At 43.7% G+C, this 16,937-nt stretch overlaps 1 protein-coding gene across 2 annotated transcripts; it reads left to right on the top strand.

Annotated features, from left to right (window-relative positions):
• The first annotated feature begins 388 nt into the window (after nt 1–388).
• Nucleotides 389–15,011, top strand: LOC108800254 (ferritin, lower subunit). 2 transcript variants are annotated; one of them, XM_018572224.1, is made up of 5 exons: nt 389–406; nt 7,503–7,598; nt 10,546–10,692; nt 13,464–13,589; nt 14,732–15,011. In XM_018572224.1, the coding sequence occupies exons 1-5, from the start codon at nt 389–391 to the stop codon at nt 14,876–14,878; spliced, it is 534 nt and encodes a 177-aa protein (XP_018427726.1). In that variant the 3' UTR covers nt 14,879–15,011. The 2 variants fall into 2 exon arrangements, with proteins under 2 accessions (XP_018427726.1, XP_018427725.1); XM_018572223.1 differs by lacking the exon at nt 389–406 and having other exon boundaries at nt 7,404–7,598.
• Nucleotides 15,012–16,937: the final 1,926 nt, after the last annotated feature.

Here is a 16,937-nt window from a genome sequence, read left to right as displayed (position 1 = left end):
TGCTCAAGTTACCTGCCAACAATGATATAAACACCGCGCACACTGCCGCACAGCTCTGCAAAGTGTGGTCCTAACTCTATGTATCCGAGTCTCCAAGTGTGAGTCTCGGATACGGAGACTCGTATACATAGAGTTAGGACCACACTTTGCAGAGGTGCCTTGGCGCGGCAGTGTGGCTTCTACATATTTTTGGCCAAAAGTTTGTGCAACTAAAACCTCTGATTTTAACGCATACTGTTGACAGGGCTACTTGTTTGGTTGCAGGCTGGCTGGCAGGTTGAGGCTGGGGAATTTTTGTGTTTTGTATTGTTGTAAGCCTTCCCAATGTGCGCCCTGCTATAAAGGCTGGTTATAGATTCAGGCATGTACCATTTTTTCTAGTTTGCCTATGACAACTTCCCAGTCTGTACAGACATCCCCTGGCTGATTTTAATGGGTATCATTTGACCTTCTTGGATTTTCTGCTGCATCTGTTTTCCCCAAATATTAACAATTGCTTTCCATGTAATGTAAATGTAAACCAGGAATGGGGGTATGGAAAACCATAAAATAACCATGGTTATTTGCAATTTTCTTCCTCAGAGGAACTAACATTGTCAAACACCTAAGGTGACACCAGATCTCAATGCAATTATTTATAATCCATGGCTGTAGCATTCAATATACATGTGTTAGAATTATTAATAAAGCATTATGCTCTGTCAGCGCCTCCTGGTATTGAATGTCTTGCCTGACAATGCTGGGCGTGAACAAACACAACACCAGTAATAATAAACAAGATATACAGTACACTTTGTTTACTTACCTAGTCTCCTCCATGACAGTGTATCACATACAGGGATATAATTCCATGAGGTAATGTTACTTGTCACAGTCACCTGCTAGAATATAGAATTCTGCAAATGCAGCCAATGTACTGATCAGATTAGAGGTCACACACCATGAGGCTGTGGTCTTTATGTTATACTGTGAGCCACATTCATAAATTAAAACTGGAAGTGAGCCATGCAAAGTATGAAAATATCGATAAAATGATGGAAAGAAATCCAACAAGTTCTCCTGCTTTGTTTTAGAATGAACTACAAAAAGGAGGTCCAGAAAAAACCAAAACCATCATCATTAGGCAGGTTACTAGTTCCTTGGGTAACAGGTTGATGATGCAGTACAAAAAGGCTAATTTTTCAGATATGTTTGATGTTGGCTGTCTGGCCACCTCTGAACACTGATAAAAAGCGTTAGAGCTAGAAAGAACAGAGCATCAAGGGGGTGGGGGGTGATGGGGGGCTAAGAGAGGTTATAAATCTGTATAACTCACTCAAGTAACTCAAATATACTGAATTTTCTTTAACTGTTCAAAATCCTTATTGCCTACTGTAAGGTCTAAAGAAGACCACAGACACCAGAAAACATTTGCTGATACAGTTGTATTGGGGAATATTGATATACAGTATATTTCTAGGCCACCCCATGAACCTGGTTTACATTCTTCAAGCCAGGTGATCATTATTGTTTCCCTCGAGAAAGTCAGCACCTGCAGTGAACCCCCTCAAATCTACATAGGTGCAAACACAATGAGGAAGTGAGAAGTACTTTGAAAAGACATCTTCATTCTTGTGTGCCTTATACATCATGGAAAAAAAGGAATAATGTCACCAGCACACCGGTTTTTGTTAATCAATGATCCATTTTAATGGCACATTGCCATCCAATACAAGCGCTTTCGGGGCCGCAGGGGGTCCCCTTCATCAGGCTCAGAATGACACATCATGGACGTTAAAGAAAACCTGTACAGGTAAGAAAGCATGAAGATAAACAAGATGGCAGATAATAGACACTCTAAGACAGTGCTCCCCAACCTTTTTATCGCCGCGGACCGGTCAACGCTTGATAATTTTACCGTGGCCCGCTGAGGGGGGGACGTTGATTGTTTATATTTTAGATTGTTTTGATTTAATCATTTTAATTTAATTGTATTTAAACATGCCTTCAAAATAAAATACAGTTACACCAAAAAATGAAAGCGTTGGAATTCTTCACCTATTCCACCACCGAAAATCTGGGCAAGATTACGTTAAAATGTGTGACCACGTCACTGGTCACACATTCTAACGTAGTCTCAAACTTTGATAGATCACATGCCTACCTGTAATCATTTAATCAGAGAAATAGATTATAATAGGGAACATTACAGTGTAATATTCCCCATTATAATCCACGTCTAATGACATGATGTAAGACACCCCCCCCCCCTTTTCCCCGCTCAGACTCACCCTTCCAGGCGCAGCAGCCATGTGTCGATGTGTGCACTCACTGCAGGGGGCGGGGCGTGTGACACACACATGTCTCCTGTGACTCACCTCCCCTCCCGCCGCCTGTTACTATAGACGCGGCCGGGAGGGGAGGTGAGTCACAGGACCCGCTCCCTCACTGTGAAGCCCGTCAGCAGTGCGGGGCCCCGGTGTTCGAACACCGGGACCGTGCACTGCCATATATTGCATGACCGGAACGCACTGAGACTGTGCGGCCCGGGGGTTGGGGAACACTGCTCTAAGATATTGGATCTTAACTTCCACATGATGATAAACCTCTCAACAGCACTGCCAGGGCCTTCCAGGAAGTATGCTGACTTCCTGGCTATAGTAACTCACTTCCCCACCTCATAATGACAGAGCGACTTATTACCAGGCTCAAACCTGTTACTTGAGGTGTAGGCTTCAGTCTATAGGAATGGACTCTTAAAGATGGTAATGCACAGAAGCATTGGGAGGCTACAACAGCACTGTCAAAAGGCAAGGACCCAATTACACTGCTTTGTTTTCCTGCAATGAAACACATTTATTTTACTGCTTAAAATACATTTCAAGTAAAACCCCACTGATCCCTATGGGGCTAGTTCACATCTATGGGCTGCATATTAGTATGCTTTAAAAATATAGGACTTGCTGCATTTTTGTGCATTTACACCCAGGGCTGTTGTGAGACAGTGGTGGCTCCATGGTAAACATTTCATGGGTGGCCCCTCATCCAATTCTCCAAACACAAAAAAGTTTTAAAATATAATTAGAAAATATAGAGAGAAAGGGGGAGCATTACTGGCTTTGTGGAACTACAACTCCAAAATCCACGCTGGGACTACTTGTTATTGCACATATGTTTATCTCTCTCTGTGAACAGTGACATGTTATGCATGAGGTCCTGAAAAGCACAGATCTATTTCATACAATGGTGGCCCAGTGTCAAGTGTAATAATCGCCCACTTCATAGAGAACAAGCTTCAGCATCTACTCACAAGGTCAGAGAATGATGTCATTACTTACTCTGAAATGAGGCATGCCAGTGCTTGCATGCTGAGATCTGGTGACCAAAGTGGATATTACACTGTAGAAACCATGGGCCACTGATATATTAAATAAATGCTCTGCCTCACGTTCCAAAACTGGTGCCCTTAGGCTAATGGCAGCTCATCCAAGACTAGAATCAAATCTAGTGGGTCAGCTGGATAACAGGGCCTGGAGCAGCTACCCCTTTTGTCTACATGGATAAAATGCCCTTTTTAAAAGGTACACCTGTCATGAGAAACATGGAAACAAAGAAGGGTGACAACAGATAAAGACCAAATGGTCCATCAAGTCTAAATAACTTTGCATGGAGGCTTCCATTACTCTCCTCCTTTTTATGCTAGTATTCTGGACTTAATGCTGACCCTTATACTTTAATTTCTTAAGTAGCTGACAAAGAATACTTTTGTCGTACAGGACTTCTGATTTTTATCCATCTTTCCTGATGTGCAAACTTGTGGGTTAGTAACTCAGGAGTTAAAACTAGTGGTTTAGCACAACGTTACACCCCCCCGCATGTCTTTTTCAGTGCCAGGAGGGTCTTTTTGGTGTGGAGAAGCAAGTGACTCACTGTATGTGACATTGTGAGCCAAACAGTTCCATGGGGAGTCCATAGCCCTGTGTAAGATATAATTCCAATAACTGGAAGCTTACACATTAGCTTTCCCTCGGTCTCCAGCAGCTGAAGAGTGCGGTAGGGGAGAAGATGAAAGATAAGTGTACACTGCTGGGGAGGGTTGTATTAATGTGAACCCATTGATTCCATAGGCTAAGCACAGGTCCACTTTAAGCATGTGTGACACCCCCCCCCCTTCCACACCCAGCCTTCACCAGAGCTCAGATGTCACATAGATACATGCATTCTGGTACTGTTTTCAGATTGAGGAGTGATGTTGTTTCCTTACTTGAGGAATTGCTAGAGCTTTTCCAGGTAATGAAGTTTTGTATAACGTGGCACTAAGATTTGAGGTCTGCTTAGTTGGCATTTTGTTATATACACTTAAAAAAACAATGAACCACCAACTTATGAACTATAATCATACTGTATGTATATGTATTAGATATTAGCATGCTAGTATTGGTGAGGGGATTAAAAGGGTTGTATGGAGGCCCTCATGGAATGCTTGCCCTGGGTCCACCAGTGTATTAAAATGGCCATGGTTATAGATGTACACTGACAGGCAAAAAAAAATCAAGCACTCCCTTACAGTAATATACATTAAAGGAGAACTATGGGGTTAAGGCTTTTCCCCATAGTTCTCCTTAGGGTAACGGGAGGACACAAACTAGCGTCCTCCCGTCACCCTAAGCTCAGTATACCACGAGCTGTAGCTCGAGGTATACTGAGATGCCGCAGTATACCGCGAGCTGCTGCTCACGGTATGACAAAACAAGAGAGGGGCGCCTTTTCGTCAGTATGTCCTGACGAAGGGGGCGTGCCCCTGAAATGCGTCGACACTCTTGCACATCGATCTGCACATAGGACGCATCTGACAGACTGCTACTAATCTGGTTCGGTCTCCACACTGTTCTTAATGCTTGTGTATTTCCATCCTTGTGAGTATCCATTCACTTATCTATCCTCATTTTACTTGAAAAATAAAAACTGATCTGCACTAGGAAAGGCGCCCCTCTCTTGTTTTGTCTTACAGTGTCTTCAGTCTCCCTGACTGCATTGGGGCTGCCTCCTGCATAGATGCCAATATATTAACTCTGTCCAAAAGACTATATATGACAACCTGTGGCGCTCCTTGATTTATTACTTCTATTTGCTGCTCACGGTATACTAAGGCCCCATTCACACCTGACCGTTTTGTAGCGCGTCCTACGCTCGATGAACGCTCTACAAAACGGTCAAAAAAATAAATAGCATTGTAGTCAATGGTATCGTTCCCACCTGTCCGTATTTCCGCCCGTCCCGAACGCACTACAAAACGGCCCACGCATGAAAAGGTCCCGGAGCGTTTTTTGCTGCGTATTGGTCCGTTTTGTAGGGCGTTTTCCATTTGTATACTGCCAAGTAGCCTTTGGAATCGCGCGACGGTCGCGCGACTTTTTTACCGCGAATCGCGGTAAAAAAAACGCGTGACGGTCGTGCGACAGACGCGCATATTACAATACGCATAGGTGTGAATGGGGCCTAAGACGCCGCAGCTGAAGCGGATCCCGACAATTGTGCCGGGATCCGCCTAGCTGCGTGACTGACAGCTGGATCTGCCTATCTAGAGGCAGAGCCAGCTGTACCCGCCCCCTCCCCCTTCCGTTCCACCAGTCAGTGCTGGAGGATCGGAGCGGGGAGGGGGGAATCCAGCCCCTCCCCTGTCACGGCAGAGAGCCGTGACAGGATCGAGAGGTGAGCGAACGCCGGTATGTGTTCGCTCACCTCCCAATCTACTGAGCCGACCTGTGACAGTCTCATTGTCACAGGTCGGCTAGAACTATGAGGTGAGTGAAAAGCACTCATCTCATAGTTCTCCTTTAAGGGCTTTAAGGGATCGGCTGGATTTTCATTCTTCAAATGTTAGTTTGATTGGTTGATGCTCGGGGCTTCATTACTAACCCAAAACAAGTGTGCAGATACAGACTTCTGCTCCCATCTTGGGTTGAATTTCACATACACCCTGGATGCAAAGTTCAGACAGTATTAAGTTGTTTCTACCAGTGTTCAGACTGGGGTTGGGGGTGACAGTGGAGTCGTTGAAGCTGATGAAGTCTCCTGCACCCCGAACGCTGCGTGGAAACATTAAATTGGTGTATTGTGATGTTTGCTCAGGCTTAAGCTGGCCATACACAGCTTGATTTCTCTTTATCAGAGACCAAAACAATAATTCAATGAAGCAAAGGGAGCTCCCACTGTCCTGAGATGAACAGCATCATTTAACTATGCTTCATCATTTCCGTGGGCTGAACAAGAGAAAATCAATCAATTCCTCCATCCATGCAGTTTAGTGCCGGTTACTGTATTCAGACACCTGCGGCTTCCTGGACACCTGAACAGTGACTTCATCTGATAGGGCGCAGTCACTGATTGCCCTATAATTCTCTGACAGGTACAGTGGATTTTTAAATCTACCCAGGTGGTGATTGCAGGGCCACCCATGGCTCACCTGAACAGTGACTGCATCTGATAGGACGCGGTCACTGATTGACTTATAATTTTCTTACAGGTTCAGTGGACTTTTAAATCTACCCGGGTGGTGATTGCAGGGCCACCCATGGCTCAAAAATCAGCAAGAATCTGCTAAATTTGAGGCATGTATGGCCAGCTTTGGGGCTCATTCACATAGGCGTGCACACGTGTACGGCATGCATGTTGGCGCAGAGACTGAGTGCTTGCACTTGGATGTAGACAGCGTGCGTCCAAGTGCAGGCACCTGGACCCGCACTGATGTGAAAGTTCGGGTCTGTGTGTAACTGCATCCTCCCATAGGGATGTACATGCGGCTGCACACAATTACACGCAGCACCTGTCTCTCCCAGGAGCAGGTCTCTGCATGAGAGTGCCCGCTATACAGATGTGCCCGCCTGTGTGAATGACCCCTTTGGCCTCATTTACTTGGGTGGCAAAAACAAGCAGCATACATGGTCACAGCTGCAATACTTTGTGACACATTTTTAAAGTGTGTCACATGCGGCAGGTGGTGTAGCTTGCTAAACATGTCTGTTGAAGTCATTAAGACCGCAATGCAACACCGTGTAAAACGCAGCGCAGTATTTCAATGTCCTCCTGTGAACTGGCTCTGAAAAGTCATCCACCATTAATAGCTTTTCAGAGGTGTATGTTAACCTGCCGGCTGTGTGAATGAGGTCTAACATTTCTGATACATTTCCATTCGCCCAGTTAGGAGAAATTAAAACTGGTGGATCAGCAGAAGAATTTTAAAATATTATCAATGGCAACCCCCACACTAGTCTTAGGAAAGGTTCACTTTAAATGAGGCAGTTTCTGCATCTCACACGTGTGAATCATTTTTTGTATTTGAGACAATCAGCCATTAAACAGATGATTAGTGATCCGGAGTGACAGCGGAATGTGCTGTGTGTGTGTGTGAGGGAGGGGATAGATAAGGGTTAGGAGGGGCCTCTGCCTCCTCTGTATACAGGAGGGTTTCTTCTACACCCGCTCATTCACACTGTGTCTGCTCTACACAGATAAACATGGAGTCCCAGGTCAGACACAACTTCCACAAAGACTGCGAGGCTGGCCTCAACCGCACGGTGAACCTGAAATATCACAGCTCCTACGTCTACCTGTCTTTGGTGAGCAGCTTCCCCCTCCTCCACTTCACTGTAATGTGATATTCTCACAGCGCTGTGGAATGAAAGAACCTAACACACCATAGAGTACATTTATTTTTACATCGGACTAAACTCCCGCTCTCTATTGTTCTTCCTACTGGCTTCCGGAAGTCATGTGATTCCTGCAGGCTGGGAACACGCTTCGGGCACACAGTGTATTGTGGGAGATGGCTAGCACCATGATAGTATGTGGTTACAGACAGGACCCTGGAAGCCATGATAGTATGTGGTTACAGACAGGACCCTGGAAGCCATGATCGTATGTGGTTACAGACAGGACCCTGGAAGCCATGATCGTATGTGGTTACATACAGGACCTTGGAAGCCATGATCTTATGTGGTTACATACAGGACCCTGGAAGCCATGCTGGGAGCAGACATAACCTGAGCACAGCAATTGATGTCTAGGCCATAGAGCGCATAAAAACCCACCACAATGCATTGGAAATGTATGTGTTTAGGATCACGTTTTCTTTAGCAAGAAATGCTTCTCATTGGTCCGCACAGTCAGAAGCTCTTCTCATTTGTCATTTGACCACGCTGACCAATGTGTGCGAGCAAAATTAAGAATCTACAATGCGGGTAGTTCATCAAAAGGTAATTTATTGCAGGAGGGGGTAATTCCATTTTCCCAAATTCACTTAGGAAAGTTGACTTGCCCTTTATCCACACTACAATTGCAGAAAAATAACCTTTGATATGCCAGAAGTATAGCATGCTTGTACCCTTCTCTTTGACATGACAACACGGCTCTTCTGTATTTGGTGTCAGCCCTGCCTTAATTTCTCATGGAATACAAACACCCAGACCCCTCCTCACCTCTATAGGCCCTCCTTGTGCATATGCAAAGAGTACAGGAACTTTTCAGCTCCCAAGATTTCTGGCAAAATCAACGGGTATTATTTGTACTTGTCAAACCGCTGTAACAAAACACTTTCAAAAATATATTTAGCAGACCAAAAGGCTGGGTTCACACCTGGGCGTTACTATAGGCGCGTTTTTTCAGATCGTTTTTAGCACGTTTTTTAGTTCAGTGAAACTGGCGTTTGACGCTCGTTTTTATACCTCCCTGGCGGTATGATTTTTTTTTTTCTCATCTTTTTTTCAGGTTTTTTTTTTTTTTTTTTTACCTTTTCAAACTTCCCGCCGGTTCCGCCCCCCCCTGCGACACGGACGCTCGCAAGGGACGGAAGACGGCAGCGGCCGGAGGACACAGCCAAACTCTGGAATACCAATGGATACGCGTGGAAATACACCCCAAAAGATGCTCCTGTACTTGTTTGGGCGTAGCATTTTTCAGCGCATTCCCACACTCGGAAATACGCCCAGGTGGGGACCATAGGAAATTATGGGATTTCACTTGCTAAGCGTTTTTTAGCGCTTTGATCAGCGCTGAAACGCCCAGGTGTGAACCCAGCCAAAGAGAGCAAATGAGAGCCGTTCATTGTTAGAGTTAGCCGTGAACAGGGCCAACCAACCGGAAGTCGATTAATCGATGATTGAAAAAGTTGACAACTTTTTCAATCATCGATTATAATCGATTATGTCGATTAGTTGTTGCAGCCCTATTTACATGCACTATAATCTATCTAGATGTCAATGTTAAAGATGGCCAAAGATATGGATACAACTGTGACCACGGTTCTTCTGTTTGGCAGCCAGATTGCACAGAGCTGCTTACATAAATGTCTGTCTTTCATAAAATCTATGGGCAACTATTTTGAATTCTGAAAATGCTTCTTGTCTAGCTCCAATACTGATATACTTGTTCCAGGTAAGTGACTTAAGGTGTTGAAGCATTGAAAGCATTTTTTTAGTAGGAGCAGTAGACATTGTTATCCTACACGTTTCTCTCATGACAGGTTTCCTTAATGTGTGCTGCGATTTTATGACCTGTAACATTCAAACTTTCAGATTAGGTTTGAATCTGATATGTGACTTTTCTTATTGCCAATACTTAGATGCATCAGGCCTTATTTATGTTAGAAACAGCCAAAAGCTTGCAGTGCCTGTGATTGAGCAAACCTGTTCTGTATTACAAGGAGATGAACAAAGCAGGTTCCTAGATCTGACAAACGGATGGAGTGGACTGATACACTAGAGCAATGTGTTCATGAAAAATGGAAGCCTGGATCAGGTAAAGGGTTTCCCCTTTACTCATTAGAAGGTTTAAAGGAGCTCTCCATCTGAAAAAATGTCAGTTCCATGGCTGCTATGCCAATCCATTGACTTCAATGCTTTTTTTACCTGCAAAGAATTATGCAGATAATTAAATTCTGATTCACTGATCCAGAACAAGTGAGACAGTCAGAAAAGAAACCTTCAGAGAAAGGTCAGCAATTGCAGCCTATACATGTCTCTCAGCATAGGTGTCCTTTGAAAGTGGAGCTCTAGAAAAATAACCGCCCTTTTGAGTATATGAATCTACAAGTATGGGAAATGATACATTTGTAAGAAAGATTTGTGAACTGAATTGTCTGTAGGCAGCTTAAAGGAGAACTATGGGGTTAGGGCTTTTCCCCATAGTTCTCCTAAGGGTAACGGGAGGACGCAAACAATTATGTCTGGATCCGCCCAGCTGCGTGAGTGACAGCAGGCTCTGCCTATCTAGAGGCAGATCCAGCTGTACCTGCCCCCTCCCCCGTCCGTTCCGCCAGTCAGCGCTGGAGGAGCGGGGAGGGGGAATCCAGTCCCTCCCCTTTCACAGCTCTGTGCCGTGACAGGATCGAGAAGTGAGCGAACGCCGGTATGTGTTCGCTCACTTCCCGATCTAATGAGCCGACTTGTGACAGTCTCATTGTCACAGGTCGGCTAGAACTATGAGGATGAGTGAAAAGCACTCACCTCATAGTTCTCCTTTAAGAACTTTGAATGGGCCAACATGCTTAAAAATGTATCCATTTTTCAGGCCTCCTACTTTGATCGTGATGATGTAGCTCTTGCTAATTTTGCCAAGTTTTTCCGGGAACGTTCAGAAGAGGAGAGGGAGCATGCAGAGAAGCTGATCAAGTACCAGAACCAAAGAGGAGGGCGAGTCTTCCTTCAGAGTGTAGAGGTATGTGTGGGTTTTTTTTTTTTTTTCTGTAAGGATATCCCCTAGGGGTGGCCACAGACATTTTGTCCAGGGAGTTTCTGGATGCGCACAAACTGGCCACAGCTACTAGGCTAGTTTGTATGCTGCCATAGCCCTGAATGCAGCTGTGTTCAGAGGTGCCGTTTAGCCACCTCCAAACGCAGCCAACTATCTGCTCCAGATCATCCATCTCAATAAGACCTTTTTTGTATTACACCTTATCGTCTGTACTGTCGCACAGCTTTGGAAGCGTAAAGTGCTACAGCAAACTACTAGTTTGCAGTGCCAGGCTGCTGTAAACAAAGCTAGCAGGGTCTTGTCCTGTATTAAAAAGGGGATGTATTGCAGGGACAAGTCTATAATTTTGCCACTTTATAGATCATTGGTTCGACCTCATCTGGAGTACGCGGTCCAGTTCTGGTCACCAGTACTAAGAAAAGATGTCCTTGAGTTGGAAAAAGTCCAGCGAAGGGCAACCAAACTAATTAGGGGTATGGAGGACCAGAGCTACGAGACGAGGCTACTAAATTTAAACATGTTCACATTAGAGGTGAGGAGATTAAGGGGGGATATGATTTCCATGTACAAAATGTTTAATGGTGGTAGCAACATTAGCGATAAACTGTTTAAAATTAACTCCGTTACAAAAACTAGAGGCCATAACCTAAAATTGGTGGAAAAAAAATTCCAGCACAAGGTGCGAAGGGGGTTCTTCACAGTAAGATCAGTTAGGGTCTGGAACTCACTGCCACAGGCGGTGATTTCAGCAAATAATGTGGAATTGTTCAAGAAACTTTTGGACGATTTCTTAAGGGACCGTAATATACAGGGGTACGGGTACTCCTAGAATGAGATCCTAATAGGTTGGACTTGATGGACTAATGTCTTTATTCAACCTCAAATACTATGTAACTATGTAACTATGTAACTTCAGTGTTCTGTGTTTACCATCATTGCATCTCTCCATTGTTCTGATAAAGGAATTTTTTTTTAGAATACACCTGGTATGAAAGTTGCAATGCTGCAGTTTCAGGTCTTACCAGCAGGAGGTGCTACAAGCTCACTCCCAGTTCAATCAAGTGTGTGTATTGTATTGTTTTGTTGGAATCAAGCTGTGATTAAACTTTGTGTGGCCCTTTTAGACTAGTGCCTTTAGGGTTATTTTTATTCATTATTTATTGTTATTGGAAGTTTCAGCTAACCAGTAATCCTAAAACAGCATATCTGCCTTCAGCTGCTGCAAGCCTCTATCTAATATGTCAAGAACATTACGGTTTGCTAAAAACAAACCCAGACGTGTGCCTTCCTTGTTTTTACATTTGAAGCCCCTCTTAAACCGCTTACACATGTAGGTATCCATTGAAGTCGCGATTAAGGAAATAGCAATTTTTAAATGTGACACCTTTTAGATATTTATCCTGAGTGTCCACATCTCAAAGCTGAGCAGATTTGTACTATAATACACCTATCTGTAATGCGGCTCCACATAGATGTATGTTTGTGGGACCATTTAAAAATGTACAACCTTTCTTTAGGGGGCAAGGTCAAGTTATGAAAGTCTATAACATATCAGCTAGGGAACTACAAGTCCCAGCATGCCCTCATTGCCCCTGTACAACAACCAGATATTGCCGTTCCCTGGGTGATATGTGTGTATGTGTGGGGGTTTTGTACAGGGACAATGATTGCATGCTTGGATTTGTAGTTCCCTAGCGGATGTGTGTGGATGGGGGGTACAGTTCAAGGGGTCCTGACTTACTTTCACATCGGGCGCCCTCGGTTGTCGGCGGGATAGCAGTGAGGGAGCTCACAGCAGCGGCGTGCGCGTCTTCAGTGTCCTGTGCGGTGGGCGTGGCTTCAGCGTCCTAGGCGCGCGGGCGCAGCATGTGGCGTACGTGCGACTCAGGCCTGTGTGTGGAGCCCCGAACAGGCTAATCAATCAATAGCCAACGAATCGACGATCGAAAACGTTGACAACGTTTTTGATCGATTTTAATCGACTTAATCGATTTAACTGTTGCAGCTCTAAAAGTCACCCTACCTACACCCCTAATCTATGCTAGAACTACACCCATTCAGGTGCTTTGTGAACTCTTCTAGTCATGCATTATATGGCCTAAACTCCACTGACCTCAATAGAAAAGCTATAGAGAGGCTGATATTGGAGGAGATCAGGCCGTGTGTGTTCGGGGGAGGATTTTTAAGCTAGGCTGCTTGTCGCTTGGTAGGCTGTTACAGGTAAGCCTTAAATTACAAAATGTTCTCATCTTTTTAAGTCAAGGCAGCTTCTGGCATGTACATTTGTTTAATAATCAGAGTGGATGATGGAAATATAAAGGTAGCAATCTCACTTTAAAGAAATATAATAAAAAAATTAAAAAAACCTTGCTTCACTTTGTGGAAAACTAAAATATGTACCCCACTTAACGGGGGGGCCCTGTGCTTATGTTAACATAAAGATTAATATACAATGTCTATCTTCCCATTTTGCAATAACCTGAAGCCGTGATTCCACATTTTGTCTGTAGCATCACCTGTAGGTAAAACCCGGAAACGCAGCTTAACATTAATTGCAATTATAGTAGAGCTCCAAGTACAGTTTGTGTGTGTGTGTGTACGTGCACATGAGTGTTGGGGTAGGACAATTCTGTACTACTATATAGAGAAGTGGTTTGCAATAGCAAATTTTTCCTATTCCTGAAAACAACCTTTACACTTGCAATGTTTTTATTTTATTCTTTCCACACTAAAAGAAACCAGAGCGTGACGACTGGACGAATGGTTTAGAGGCGCTACAGACTGCTTTAAAGCTGGAGAAAACCGTAAACCAAGCTCTGCTGGACCTCCACAGTGTGGCTGCTGACAAGAATGACCCTCATGTAAGCACTTGACATGAACACTTGTAACTTCAAAATTGTCTGAAATATTATCAATGCATGTTAATGTTACAGCTAGAAAAAAATAATGGGGGGAATTTATGAAAGCAATTTTGACAATTTTTTTTTTTTTTTCTTCATGTGCAAATCTGTTTAGCCGTTCCTTTTAACGTGTGCACCTGTTTTGACCACAGCTTGCGCTATTTTCACGATTATACATGTTTTGTGAAAGTTCGCAGCTGTTTACATCTGCACTTGTCCTGCAGTTGTCTGAAACTGGAGCATCACCTAACATAACAATTGGTACTTATTCTTAAGGCCTGGCTAGTAGCTCAGGACTTGAAATTTTGAGCCCTGCTTTAATGCCCAGGTCACTTTGGCTACCAGGAGATTCTGTAGGTGTTTCAGGTCTCTAAAACTGCAGGGACTTTTGTCAATCAGGCAAAGTCTGTTTGATAAACTTGCACTGACTGAAGGAAGAAGTGTTCAGTGTGCTACTTGCCTAAAGTCGCAGGTGCTAGAGTGCCACCTTACCCCTGAAAGGGGGGAGCTCTGTTATCCAAAGAGTAACCAGCTTTGTGGTTGTGGAGTCTGCCTTGCCTCTTGTTTTAGTAATTGGTGGCAGGAAGGGTCAATCTTTGAGAATCAGAGCTCCCATTGGTGTGCCCTACAGGAGATCAGGAGTAATGTGTAAGCACCTAGAGGTGGCTGCTGCTTAATGTAAACAGCACATTGAACACTTTATTTGGGCTGTGGATTGCCTGTATCCAAGACATGTAAGACAATAAGTGAGCAGAAATCACTCCCAGCAGAGTGAAATAGCAATTTAAAGCACCTTTTTATTAGCGTGTAGGAGGGTTAGAACCTCTGCATCCCCCTTCACTTCATACTAAAAGCTAAAAATTACTGGAGTTGAGCTCAAACACAAAATATAAAATATATACTGCATATAAGGCTGATCTTTCACATTGGTATCTAAAAAATAAGAGAACAATACAATGTCTATTGTCCTTCTTTAAATCTGATTTGGATGATCTCTAGACTTTCCTTTCATCTAGCTTCATAATTCAGCATTTGGAAATGTCACTGGCCAGTCAGAAACCCTTGTTCTGAACCAATCTTTCACATTCTCTTTCCCACTACAGATGACAGACTTCCTGGAGTCTCCATATTTGTCAGAGAGCGTGGAGATGATGAAGAAACTTGGAGATCACATCACCAGCTTGAAGAAGCTTTGGTCCAGTCATCCCGGCATGGCCGAGTACCTATTCAACAAACACACGCTGGGCTGAAGCTTCCAGTGCAGTTACAAGCCTCTTAATCTAGTAGCTCTGTGTAGGCATCAGAAATATCATTTATACTAGAGGGGAAAAAAATAATTCCACCAGCATTAAATTATGCAATAAATTTGGGACCAATTTAGTTCAGAGTGTTCCTTTTCTCTGCTTTATATTTAGTTCTATAATATATTTTTTATTTTTTTTTTAAATCAGTTTTTAAGACTCCAGAAATGTTAAGTCTGTTTCCCACCAAAACAACATGAGGTATTAATGGAGTAACCGGAATATTGGTGCATTAACTTTTCAGAAAGAAAAAAAAAAATAGTTGTTGATCGTACATTGTATCCATGTGAAGAAATAAGAAAGCTGTGCATTGGCTGGATCCTCTATCAAAGTACCGATGTCCTTAAGGGGTTTTGCAGACATGTGGTACTTAGGAGGGATCTGTAGGTCCTTGGAAGAAGGGGGGGGGGTGACATATGGTAAGGGCAGTGAGTGGGCTTAGGGGTATCTAGAGGCACAAAAGGTCCAGGTCAAAACCTAGGGGTCTCTAGCCTCTATTTAATAAACACATTTGTAGAATTATACATCCAATGTAATATTTGATACTTATGTCACATCCCTGTGTAATTTCAGAACAATGACATCTCTTCTATTGGAAAAAGCATGCTATGAGGGCTTGTTCACACCATGTCCAGACCCAAACATTTTTTTTCTCCACACCTGAAATGCATCCCAATGTGTTCCTATGGTATTTCGGGGGCCCTGTTCACAACCAGTGCAGTCCGTTCCGGTGTGGGGAAAAAATGCTGCATGCACTTTTCTTTCCTTTTCTCCTTTAGATCTTTGACTGTGGAGTTTGATTTCTGACAAGCTGTGGGAGTGCAAGGATTATCACTTCATTCTGGTGCCTGCTATCAGGCAAAAGAACAGGTTTGGTTAAGGGCTGGTTCACACCATTTCCATTGAGCTGCAACTTATGTGCCTTGTTCACTCCATACATGTCCGGTGCCCTGCAGAAAAAGGCAGCTCAATGGCCATTGTATGAACAAGCTCTGAATTAGAAAGGAGTCCTTCACCTGTGTTCTATTTTCCAACTGAACTATGTGAAAGGGGAAGCTGTGTTTGCACCAGGTCCATAAAGCAGACTGATAAGTAGTACTTATCTGCTCCACACCCAGTAAGCGAAGGTTGAACTACTGAGGGGGTTGAATGGTTAATCTGCAAAATATGTAGCAGAGCTGACATTAATTAGCTGTTATAGCAACAGTGTTTGTGTTGATTCCAATAGACTACTGCCTCTCCTTTTGATTATCTTTTACACAAACAATTACAGTAGGGCCTTTTGACCAAATCTTTTTGAACTTGTAACTCTTAACATTACCTGACATTACAGCTATTTTGTTTAAGATTACTATGATCAATGCAGCTTGGTACTCACTGTTTCCTGCCACCAGAAGACCTCTTTGAGGAGTCAGACAGGCAGCACCCTCTGTTTCTATGTATAAAGGATCACTGGGGGGGTGGGAATTTTATCAAAACTGGAGCAGTCGCCCATGGCAACCAATCAGCTTCTCTTCAGTTTGTTCAGTTAAGATTTGGAAATGAAAGAGAGATGCTGATTGGTTGCCATGGACAGCTGCTCCAGATTTTGTCTGCTCCAGTTTTGATAAATTCCCCTCTCAGAGTTTATGGACACAGAAAATACGGACATCAGTGAATCAGTATGACAGCTAAGATAAGTAGCTTTTTAGATGGAGGTTAGTAATGGTAGCCCCTATTTCTCCAATCATCTTCCAGGACAGCAACTTGAGAGATGATTGGATCTTCAGTCTACAGGAAACAAAATCAGACAAGGTTAAAAACCCCTCCCACCCCCCTCGTCCCTCAGTTTTTGATTGTGTTTCTTACCGTCTGGGTCAGCGCAGTGTTTGTTTCTTTGTCCTGACTGGCCTTGAGGTCAGCAGTCACCCTCTGTGGGGCTCTGCTAGGGTACTGGGTTCCTGAGCCTTGCCTTCTTGTGGTACAGAGGTTGTTTCCATGGGAAGTAGCTGGGTCTCTCCCAAACCTA

Source organism: Nanorana parkeri, unplaced genomic scaffold, assembly GCF_000935625.1.
Source record: "Nanorana parkeri isolate BGI_ZX_2015 unplaced genomic scaffold, ASM93562v1 scaffold1970, whole genome shotgun sequence".
Classification (NCBI taxonomy): Eukaryota; Metazoa; Chordata; class Amphibia; order Anura; family Dicroglossidae; genus Nanorana; species Nanorana parkeri.
The sequence above is the reverse complement of the archived record's forward strand: the minus strand, read 5'-3'. Positions and strand labels throughout refer to the sequence as shown.

What these genes read in the sequence shown, in the direction of transcription:
- LOC108800254 (XM_018572224.1), top strand. An exon ending in CCTACGTCTACCTGTCTTTG is followed by an intron (nt 7,599 to 10,545) that starts GTGAGCAGCTTC and finishes TCCATTTTTCAG; the next exon opens with GCCTCCTACTTTGATCGTGA. An exon ending in CTGACAAGAATGACCCTCAT is followed by an intron (nt 13,590 to 14,731) that starts GTAAGCACTTGA and finishes TTCCCACTACAG; the next exon opens with ATGACAGACTTCCTGGAGTC.